The sequence below is a fragment of the Ochotona curzoniae genome, unplaced genomic scaffold (genome assembly GCF_017591425.1).
Source record: "Ochotona curzoniae isolate NIBS_2020 unplaced genomic scaffold, NIBS_Ocur_1.0 scaffold_3835, whole genome shotgun sequence".
NCBI classification, from domain to species: domain Eukaryota; kingdom Metazoa; phylum Chordata; class Mammalia; order Lagomorpha; family Ochotonidae; genus Ochotona; species Ochotona curzoniae.
In genome coordinates, this window is record NW_024467114.1 from 6765493 (window position 1) to 6777569 (window position 12077).

General features: G+C 42.2%; 1 protein-coding gene across 1 annotated transcript in view; it reads left to right on the top strand.

Annotated features, from left to right (window-relative positions):
* The first annotated feature begins 461 nt into the window (after positions 1-461).
* Positions 462-12077, top strand: part of ZNF804B (zinc finger protein 804B) — a 310699-nt gene continuing 299083 nt past the window's right edge. Inside the window, exon 1 of the mRNA XM_040965056.1 lies at positions 462-606. Coding sequence (XP_040820990.1) covers positions 499-606 — 108 coding nt within the window. The 5' untranslated portion in view covers positions 462-498. The remainder of the gene's footprint in view (positions 607-12077) is intronic.

Sequence of the window (12077 nt, forward strand, 5' to 3'; positions counted from 1 at the left end):
GCCTCCTCCTCCTCCCGCCGCTGCAGCGGGCGCTCCGGAGGCCTCCAGGCACTCGCCCCGCACGGACTGCCGCGGCAGCAGCTCGGAGACGCCTCCGGCAGGAGCCTCCCCGTGCGCGCTGCGAAGGCGGAGGGCGGGCGCAAAAGGGGCGGGAGGATCCCGGCATCTCAGCCACCGGTGCACTGCCAGTGGACTCGGGAAGTTGTCCTGAAACACACCCCGCCGCCGGCTCGCGGCGGGGCAGCCTCCGAGGCAGCGCAGCATGCGGGCTGGCTCAGCATCCCCCGGGAGCTCCGCCGCCGCCGCTGCCGCCCGCAGCCCGGGCTCCACGCGGGGCTCCCGGGCGCTGCGTGCCCCGCTGCCTGCCGGCCGCTCCTCCTCGGGAGGGGGCGGTCGCTGCTGCTGCTGAGAAGCCGCCCTGCGTTCCCGCAGCCGCCTGGACCACTCGCAGGGAGAGGAGTTGTGCTGCGGCGCCCCGCCGCCTGGACCCACACGCACATGGCTTGTTACCTGGTCATCAGTTCGAGGCATCTCCGCAATGGGCACTATCGGGGCATCAAAGGCGTCTTCAGGGGGCCGTTGTGCAAGAACGGATCGCCCTCTCCGGTAATGTGCGCTCACGCACTCACACTCAGGCTGGCGTGCTCACGGTCAACGCTGGCACACGGGGCCGTGACGGGCCTCCCTCCTGGCACCGCGAGTGGGAGGTGGGCAGGGAAGCCAGGGCTCCTAACAGGGGTCTAAGGGGGCTATGGCTGCGGTGTGTTGCCCAGACCTGGAGGGCTTTGCGCTTCAGGTATATTCCCAGCTCCGTGGTGTGAGGCTCCCCAGGGGTTTGCTGTTTGTCCTGACCCGCTGGGCCCGCGAAGGTGGACACGCTGTGCCCCGGTTGGTCAAGTTCGCAGTGTGCTGCTTTGGGGTCTTGTGGCAAGTTGAGTGGCATTGTCGTCAGCTACGGTTGGATTTAAGATGCTGCTGTGACTTTACAAGAAACTACACTGTTAAGGGTTTTGTTTCGGATTATGGGACAAAGGGAGGTGTGGGATGCTGAGACTTGGTTCAAGCCCCTGCTTTAGCATGCAGATTCTTAAGGGGGAAGTGAACCAGTTCTTTGTGGAAATCCGAACGGGATACTTGGCTGGGTCTAGTGAGATAGGCTACCGTGCAGTGTAAGATGTTGCTTAACTTTCTGGCTACTATATATCACCTACTTATACAACAGTTGTGCCCATGGAGCACATACTTCTTATAAAATTACTCTGTCCAGGCGCTAAGATTTGCATGTATTATTCTGTATTTAGCACATACTACAAAGTTTTAAAAATTCAGATGTGTTTCAAAATAGTGAGTGTATATTAGGGACTGTAACAACTTTGTAGTTCAGTGTAAAAAGTGGTACTTTAAGTCTGTAGGAGAAAAGAGGAAAAGCTTAATTTGCCCGATTCTGTTTAATGTTGGGTACTTTCCATCACAGTGTAATGCTTCATTAGCATGAATTATTCAGAACCGTGTTATATTTTAAAAGCCTTTGATTAAGAGCTGTGTGTGGTTTGCATGAGTAATCAGAGATCTGGAAGGACAGTCACCAGAGGTCCCTTGGCTTGTCATGATGAGTCCCTTCTTCACATCCCGTGCCCTGAGCTCCTGGAGGAATGAATTCTTCCACACCCCCTCCCTTGCTGAACCGCAGCTGGCCTTGGGCCCCCCGGGCTGGCAGGGGTGTGACCCTTGGGGTTGAGGAGAGTCTGGGTTCAGGCAATCCGAGCAGCAGGTCTGCGTCTTTGCTGCGTTTAAAGGCTTGCAGGTTTGCAATATCTGCCATCTCAGCAGACTCCTGGACATTTAACACTATTTAAGAGCCAACCAACCCCTTCACACCCTTCCATCCTGAAAACCTGGAATGTTCCACCTGTTTCTGAGGACCTGCGTGCTGGTCTCCCCAGCCCTGTGTAGGATGCTGTGTTGTAATAGATGTGCCTTCATATGGCTCCGGGTTAGGGGACTTTGCCTCACAATCCCTGCATGAAGTAGTTCTAGTTGCTTAGGACGCTGTGCCCATCTTCCAAGATCTCAAAGATTCACAGAGGCCATTTCTCTCAGGTGGTGAGAGAGCGTCCCTTGCTTCCCAGTTTTGTCACTCTCCACCAGGAACCCTGCTGAGCCTCCAGAGCAGGAGCAGGGGAGAGGAGGGCAGAGCAGCCTGTGGTCCCCTGGGCCGTGCTAGCTGCTCGCGCTCACAGGTGCTGCACCCCCGCAGGATGCGGTGTGTTCACACTGAAGGACAAGTTGTCCCCTTGGTGTCCAGGTGCTCCTCATGGATGCGCTGGGTGGTTCTTGCCGATGTCTGCACTTGTGGTGTACATGAATCACCTGAGTGAATGTGCGCTTCCTCTGTCTTCTTTCATTTATATTCTTTCACTTTTGTGGTGGAATTTGCATGGCTTTTTCAAGTCTGAGCAGTTTCTCACATGAGCCGGGCCGTGTGGGAAGAATGGGTGTCCATTGACTGTTGCTGGCCAGTTATGGGGTCAAGTTTCCCAGCAACTCCAGCATTTAAGGTTTCTCCTTCTCTTGCCCCAGTTTAAGGACATCACCACCTTCTGGAGCCTGGAGCTTTGTGCGTTTCACTAGTCAGTCATGTTGGCCCCAAAGTGTGATTGCATGTAACTTAAAATTTTAGCACCTGTGTCTTTGAGGTTGTGTTAAATGGGTTGATTCTTCCTCTCTGTAGAAGCATCCTGCTGATTGTGGTCAGGAAATGCAGCCCCCTGTTCCTAAGGCACAGTTACTCTGCAGTGCCTTTGTGTTGACTGAATGCTCACAGTGGTCTAAAATCAACCTGCACTTCAAGCACTTTAGGTCTATTTCCTTTCGTTGAGACCCAGATTATCTAGAACCATAGGCTGAAATACCCTTTGTTGATTTTACGAACTTTCATTAAATTCTCTAGTACTTCAACTTTTCTCCCTACTGTTACTTTTAGATTGAATTCCAGGTTTCTCTGTTAAGAGAACTTTTGAAAAGTACCACATGGCCTTTATATTCAATACAAATACATTTATTGAATGATACTCTTTTGTAGCTCTTCTATAGATAGGTGAAAACTGCCATTCCTTTTGAAGATAACGAATTTTTTCTTTTGTAGTTCTGATATAAATACACATAGATAACATGGGTTTGAGATTTCATTTTCTCATAGACACAGTCTTGGTTATGTATTGAAAGTAGTTGTATTCATTTGTTGTATTAATATCATATATCTATTACATGAAAATAAGAATGACTCTTGTGGTGTTTTCTTCCTCATTCCTTTAGGAACAATGTTGTGTCATTATGTGGAATTCTTCCAATATATGCCTAATGGGGTTGTTGAGAAATGAATACATTTCACCCCCCAATGATTTTTAATGATTAGTACATTGAAAATTCTGCATTGAATCTCTGCTTGTATCTTCACATAGAAAATGTGGAAATTTCTTACATAAAAGCATCTTTCTTCTTTAGAGAGACCACGCATGAAAAGTTAGCATGTATGTTTTTCACACTAATTAGGATGAAATAATTGATTTGAAACAGTTTGTTATTTCAAAACTAGGACAGATTACAGAAAAGAGAAATTAGAGAGTATTATAAGCTGGTCAATGGGAAAAGCCTCTATTCTATTTGATGTTGTTTATCTTTGACACATTCCTGACTGTGAAATAACTTAATGTTGATTGAATAATCAGCATGAGTGTGGCCGCTGAGTGCTCACAGACTTTTTTTTTTGCAGTTATAGATATTATACAGTCTTACTAGCTAACATGGTAGTGGTGGACTTCATTAGAATAAGTAGTCATTAATAAAAATTCTATACACAAATGTATTCTTTGCAAACTTGTAAGTTCTATCACCATATTTGAATTTAACATGTTATCCTATGTGTAACATCAAAAATATATTCAAGTTGACTCATAGTTGTTTGTGGAGTCTAAGATATGTCATGTTACACTCCTTTCCGTGGGGACTGTTAGAGTTTAATTGGTGTGTGATGAATGAGGCTGTCATCTAGAATACCTAGGGTTTAATAATGTTCATGATCACAGCTTTAACTTTTATTTGTACATATGTTTAGCTTACCATTTCTTTAGAAGGTTTGATGGGTTGATATCTTTGGGGAAGTGGTATGTGTTGGGTATACCATAGCCAGGCTTCCAATTGGGCATGTGTGTTGTCTTCCCCGAAAGCAATGGATGTGAAGGGAATTCTGGGACTGGGTGTGTGTGTGTGTGTGTGTGTGTGTGTGGGTGTGTGTTTAGCGATCTTATACTAATTGTCTAACTGGGTTGTCCAATGGAAGGTGATGGCATATACATGAACAGGTATTTTAAGCGGAGTAACATCCTCTAGCACGCTCTTAAACATCACAAAGTATGTCTAAATCCAAGTAGAGGTTACATCACACAAGCCTGTCTATAGATCGGAGAGGAGAGGTTACTTTGGTGCTGTATCCTTTGGAGAACTGCCTACGTGAGGAAATGAGTGTAGTTAGTTGCATCCTGTTTTGCTAATGTGTCTAATTTTTGATTGTGTGTATTTTCATTATGCTTAATAAGCAAAAACATGATAACACATTCCAAAACACTCTCAAACTGGCGCACTTTCCACGTGCCAAATACAATTATGAAGACATGGCCTCCTGTAGAGGAGTCACCTGCCTCCTCTTCTGGAAGTTATGAATACGTGATCATGTCTTTCTTACTGAAGCTTTCAACAAAGAAGGCTGAGCTACAATGCTTATTAAAAAAAGCTTTTTTTCTTTTTTTATATTAGATATCACACGGGAAACCTCCTCTCTTCTCTTTACCTTCTTAACCCTTTCTCCTCTTTCCCCAGACCCTTTATTCCTACAGAATGAGGCTGCAACCCTGTGTTTAACTTCTAAATGTTTCTGTGATAAGAAGATCTGAATGTATGAGGGCTATAGTTTGTGACCTTTATTAGATTCCTGTGTGACATTTATCTGAAAATCTGATGGTTTGTATCTTAATTTCTGTAAGATATATTTTAGCATGTTTGTGGAAAAAGAACAGTAAAAAAGTGGTTTTCAAAATTTTTAAACAAAATAAACTTATTTTTTTACTTCTGTCTGAAGTACCCTCAAATAATTAGGATAAATTTCAGCCTTAGCTTTCTGATCCATAATTTTGAAGTAAAATTTTAAAAAAGCATATTGTTGTTATGTGTTTAATATGTGGATATGGTAGTTTACATGGAATTTTATTTTCTTTAGTTTAAAGACTTAGTGTTAATTATATTACAATTTTATTATATGCATATGCACTGATACATTTTTCATTGGGGAAGCATTCCCAGAACTTGGAATGTCAGTGAGTTTAAAGCTATACTGTGAACAAAGAGAAACAAAAAATCTATACTTCACATAACTTTATTAAGTGCATTTAAGTGTGCTATTGATTTGTTCATAATTACATTGTTGGAATAATTCCTTAGCGTATATATGTATTTTGTGGACGGTATGAATTAATATTGAAAAATGTCACTTTACTTAAAATGTATTTTGTGAAATCTTTTAATCTTGATCTTTTAGGTCACTTTACAAAGTGGCAGGCAGGTAGCGGTACAGCGGCACGCAAGCTTTCTGTGGACGGTGGTCCTGGGTCAGGTGTGCTCCTGGGTCAGGTGTGCTCCTGGGTCAGGTGTGCTTGGTGGGGGATGCTTGCAGAGAAGGAGACACCCAGTGCGCTTGCGTGCACCGTTTGCTATGATGAAGAGGGGGAGGCACCAGTCTTCAAGGCACACCACAAGTACTTACTGAACCTGGGGAGAAGTTCTGGAAAAAGCCAATTCCTTTTCAATGTAGACAGTGTTCTTGGTTGGAGCTAAGATGTCCTGTTTATCAAAGGCCAAAAAAAAAAAAGCAAAAGAGGAAATGGATATTACATTGTGTTTAAAGTACAAAGAGGGGTGTTTTGATTGGCCTTTTTTAGAAAAAAAATTTACTTACTTTTTTTTTTTTTTTTTTTTTTTTTGAGAAAAGATAGCAAGAAAATTTATTCAGCATCTAAATCTTTTATAGTATGAACTCATTTGTCATATATAGACATATATCTAGATACAGAAGATATCTGCATACAGAAACTTTGAAAATATACATATCAAAATTTGAATAGTTGTTTTTTTTTTTTTTTTTTTTTTTTTTTTTTTTTTTTTTTAATTGTTGCTTACACTGTATTGTGTAGTACAGTTTTATAGGCGCTGGGGATTCCCCCCACCCCTCCCCATACCCCTCCCCCCATGGTGGATTCCTCCACCTTAATTTACTTACTTTTATTGGAAAGTCAGATACACAGAGAGAAGGAAAGACAGAGATGAAGATTTTCCAATCGAAGTTTCACTCCCCAAGGTGCTGCAATGACCAGAACTAAGCCAGTCTGAAGCCAGGAGCCAGGAGCTTCCTCCAGGTCTCCCACATGGGTGCAGAGTCCCAAGGCTTTGGACCGTCCTCAGCTGCTTTCCCAGGCCACAAGCAGGGAGCTGGATGGGAAGTGGGGCCCCCAGGTAGAAACGGCAACCATATGGGATCCTGGCGCCTGCAAGGCCAGGACTTTAGTCGCTAAGCTACCGTGCTGGGCCCTGATCAACTTTTAAAATACTCACCCATGGATTTAACATGTATTGAGGCACAGTTTCCTCGGTTGAGAGTGGTAGCTGAAACCTCAAGTCTGCATCTGCAGGATGATGGCACACTTTGTTCTTTACAGGAGAGGGGAAGTACATGGTTAGCTGTGGTTTCTTTTTCCCCTTTCTGAGGCTGATAGGAAACCCATGGCCTGATCTGTGATAAGGTCTGACACTGACCTTCAAGCCAATGTGGCATCCTCTACCCTCCTCTACTCCTTTTTGCAGTCTAGCTCTTATTTCCCATGGCTCTCATTCTTTTGAATTTTTTGTTTTAATGAATAGAGTTCCTTTCAAATAACTTTGGTCTGTTGTGGGAGCAAGTTAAGCTATAAATAAGGAATGAATTACAGATCATCCCAATATAGGGATGCCACTGAGGAGTTGGTACTGGAAGGCTTTGGGAATGATTCAGGAAGAGCTCTTATTTTGCTCATTTCTAGCAAGTATAATTAACACTGCCAATTTTTTGCTTTGACAATTGGCAAAATCTTTTTGGCAAATTTTATTTCACTTTTGTGTGGGTGTAAGAGGCAGAGTATAGTCAGTTTGGAGAAGGGTTCTGCCCATTTGCATCTTTCCTAAATGATCTTCTCCCTCTCTGTTCTTCCTTCCTTGAAGTGTGATGGGTATCATTTTTGCAGTACCTGTTTTTGGTTCCCACATTAGCATTGGCATGAGCTTCAGTTGCCAAAGGCACCCATCCTGGGGGATGTTGAGTGCTACCCTTTTGCACTTTCCCACCCGGCCAAACAAGTTACTTTAATAATTGATACAGTGTTAGGTTCTCAATCAAGGCCTTGGCAATGATTTGCTTGATGTAATAGTAGAGCTGGTATGCGTGCTGATATTTCTATGAAGTCATTGATTTTAATGTTTGTCTTGTGTCTTACAAGCTGTTTACAGTTAATGAGTTGATGTGAATATCTCCTAGATACCTTTACTGTAAGAAAATCCTAATTAATTGCAGATAGCTCTTCCTTTTCCTACATATTTATTTTGAAGTTGATAAAGAAATGTTAAGTATATGTTTAGGGCTTGGTTACATCAATAATATACAAATATTGAGTTTTGTATTTTATTCCTCATGCTGTGTTTCACATAATTGTATCATTGTGAGTAGTTTTGCGTTGTTAATTTAGATCAGTAGTAGAGGGGTGATATTACATGAAGATTAGAGAGGAAGGCATGTGAATTCAACTGCTTTGTTTCAAATTCTAGTTTTGCCATTACTAGCAGTTTCACAACTTCACTCAATTCTATTTCCACTTCCACCTGAGATGGGATTTGCCTTCTACTGTCTGGTGTCTATTGGGTGTTCAAACACTCCATAATTATAATTTCTCAGATTGACATGCTGAATATGTGTGTGTACGCATCTGGTGTTGTGGCGGGAAAACCCTTGGAACATGTCTTATAAAATCCTGGCAGAAATTATTTTCTCTTAATATAATAATTTCAAGGAGAAGTAGATTGCAGTAGAAATTAAATGATCATGATATGTTTCCTTTGGTCCTGGTGATAGTTTCATGAAGAAAACATTTTCCCTTTCAAATCCTTTAGAATGCACACTGTTCTGATCAATTGAACAATCTCTGTCTTCATGGCAATATTTCTCACTTTAATATCTACTAAGATCACTTGGTCAATTGCTTCAAGTATAATTTAATACTTCCTATTAATCCTAATTGCCAAATGCTTTATTCCAAGTAACCATTTTAGAACATCTCTTCAAAAGGCCACGAGAGATGGAATATTGGCTACATATAAATGTATGAAGCTTACACATGAGTTAGTTAGGCCATATTTTTTAATTGACACATATTTAATAGTTTCTGAAAAATTAATTACAAGTTAGAAACTTGATCATTACTTTCCTGCTTAAAATCCTATGGGGGAATAGCTAGTAAGGGAGAGAAATAGTGATGCTTGAATTTTTCTCTTTAGCTTCCAGAGAAAAACAGTAATTTTGTAACACATGGCCGCTGTAGTTCTTCCCAAAGCAGCTCCAGGACTGGCTAGAGCACTCCCAGCACCTGACTTCATCGGCCACTTCCCAACGAGGTTGTTAGCTCAGGGGTCATCAGGATGTGGCCACTGACCATCCACAGCCGGAGCTGGAACTTCTGGGAAAAAGTGCATTTCATTGAGAATCTCCAATCTAGGGTTGAAGTATGGAGAGGCACTAATCCCCTCGCGGGCCCAGAGAAGAGGATTTGTAGAATGGTCCTTTTTTGTTTTAATAGGATAAGCTTGCTTACCTTGTTGATAGCTATCCGATGTCTTTTCCTTGTAGAGAATCTAAATGTGGTACAGGGCATTAACAGTCTGGATCAAGCTCTCATTATTTGTCTTTTAATATATTGATGTGGTAAGCAGAGTAACAGCTCCTTGTGTTCCCCAACTCCCTGCCTAAAAACAGGAAGATGTCACTGATCTTCCTCATAGATTTTATTTTACAAAGATTTTATTGATTTTTAAAATGGAGACTTTTACCTTTGTTAGTGTAGGGGTCCTTATAGGAGGGAGGGAAGGGACTCAGAATGGGAAGGAGAGCCTTGAAGAAGCCCTGTGCTAGGCTCTGAGTTATAGAGTGTAGCCGCAAGCCAAGGAATGCAGGCGGTCTTTTGAAGATGAAAAAGACAGGTCAGTGGATTATTCTAGATGCTTCAGGATTGTCATAGCCCTATCAACTCCTCAGTATTAGCCCAGTGGGGCTTCTGAGACAAAGAGCCATGCAATAATTAATTTGGATTGCCTTAAACTTATAGGTTTGTGTTGATTTGTTAGAGGAGCCATAGAAAATTATTATAGCAAGCTTTAGCATGGATGACGTTTCCGATGATTCAGAAATCTGTTTAGGAAAGTCATCTGTTTTTCCATGGGACTAACCGGTTCCTGCCGAGATGCCTGCCTTTTTCTCAGAATTTCAGCTTTCCCTTTTCCTACACTTGGCTGGTCCTCAGTGTGCTCTGTGAAGTGGGAGGATGGGGGGAGTGCAAGGCAAAGCGAGCCCCTTCTTCAGCATGGCGTTCCTCTAAGTATGAACAGACAGCTGGTGAGTTTTCATCAAGTCCCAGTGAAGGACTGAAACATTTGTGGCACAAAGACCACCCTGAACTGTACACACCGCTCTCCGTATTTTCTAACATGTTAACCAATATTTTTGAACTCAGAATTCTTTATTTTAGTGCAAGGTTTTTAAAGAGAACATAGTGGTCTTTTTGTTAGTTTTCATGATAAAGTGATGAATTCAATGAAACATTATTAATAGTGAGAAAACTAGCATACACATTTTTAAGGGCTGTTCACTTTTTCCATGTTTTCTGTTTATAGCTTTTACCTTATACATCTAGAGAGAAAATTTAACAACAACAACAAAATCAGATCATCATGAGGACTATCTTGAGGCTAACACAATAACTTCTTTTAGCTTTTGGCTTAGACATTTCCAAGTTCTATGGGTAAAGGACTTTGATTTTAATGAAAATGTGGTGGTATGAGTCATCATAATGTGTAAATACTTCACAGGGTTTTTCCTTTTTTTTTTTTTTAGTGTTATCTAAATGCAAAGTTATTCTGTTAAGTTTGTATTGAGGTGGGCCCAGCACAGTAGCCTAGCGGCTAATGTTGGGATCCCAAATGGACATCAATTCTAATCCCAGTGGCCCCACGTCCCATCCAGCTCCCTGCTTGTGGCTTGGGAAGGCAGTCAAGGATGGCCGAAATCCTGGGGATCCTGCACCCATGTGGGAGACCCAGAAGAGCCTCTTGGCTTCTGATTGGCGCAGCTCCGGCCATTGCGGCCGATTGGAGAGTGAATCATAGGACGGAAGATCTTCCTCTCTCTGTCTCTCCTCCTCTCTGTATATCTGACTTTCCAATAAAAATAAAATGAATCTTTAAAAAGTTTGTATTGTGAAATAAAATCATAGTGATGCATCACAAGTAGACAAGTTAACTCTGCAGATAAAATTAGAAAATATTGCAGGTCTCCGGAAGCCTCTAGTGTGCCCCATACCAGCTTCACCCCGAGAATAACAGACTTCTTATACTACCGGTTATAAACTGTGTATTTCAAGATAATATTAAAATCGGTTTTATAAAGAGCACACGTTCCTACAGCTTGTCTGAGAGCCGCTCCGCCGTGAAGCCCTCCGTTTCCATGCGGCATTTGGAGGCCTGTGCGTGTGCTTCAGTGTTCTGTCTCCCTTCGACAGACCAAACTTGGTAAGGATTTGAAGCAAATAGGTGAGGGAATGCTGATTAGAGAAGAGTGAATTGATTTAGGATAATAAAGCACGTGGCTTCCATCCAAGGTGGTATCTGTGAAGTGTTTGATTGTCTTCTTCATAGCACAGTCTGAAGTTCCAAGATCTGACTCTGCTGGGGCTCTGAAGTCCCCGCCGAGGGAGGAAGGCTGTCCCCGCCGAGGGAGGAAGGCTGCCCCGCAGAGGGAGGAATGCTGCCCCCGCAGAGGGAGGAAGGCTGCTGTTGCATTTATGTTACTGGTGACATGTGAATTACGTACTTAGTTGCAAGAATATGATAACTGAGTCATAAAAAAAAAATCTCTAGTTTTGGTTACCATAAAAAGGAAGTTTTGGTTAACATGGTAAATAAACTTTGTTTTAAAGTTATGTTTTCAACAGCCTGTACCAGGATAAAATATAAATGTGAGTCACAATGGAAGCCAGATATGGCCCAAAAAAGATTATAGGTAAAACTCAAACAATGCTCTTCTGAATCAGTCTCTTTTGAACGAATTGAAACATATTGAATATGTTGAAGTATTTTTGTCTGCTAAGTCTAATTTAATGCTTCTCTTCCTATATTCATGTGATATCTACTGTGAGTTTAATGGTTGAGCGTGGTGTTGCTGGGAGAATTCTCGATGACCTTATATTCATAGAAGGAGGATTTATTCATCTGTAGTATTCAGAAAAAATATTAAAATTCTTTGTTTTCCTTCTGATAGCAGGTTGCTTTGGTGTGTGTATGCTTTTAACCAAAGTCTGGATTGTTCTGTGGTCTTCGGGAGGCACTTTGCCCCTGCGCCCGAGAGTGATAAGGAGAACTAGTTTTCTTGCTACAACTAGTGAGAAAGTACAGCTGGACAGGACTGATAATTCACATAAAATATTCATAACAAGTGACTGCTGTGGATTTATTTAGTGTGTAAGCATCATTTATCTGAAGGTCATAGCCTTGGCTTGAGTACACAATAAGTAGAATAGAACGTGTGATCCAATCGTGTGGCAAAAATTAGGGTATATGAAGTTTTAAGTTCTGAATTAAGCTGTAAGTATAAGGCAGACGCTAGGATTCAGTGTCCAGTCTTGATGGGGGCTGTGTTTGGCGAAGTATGGAAGCGACGACAATCATAGCCTTTCTTA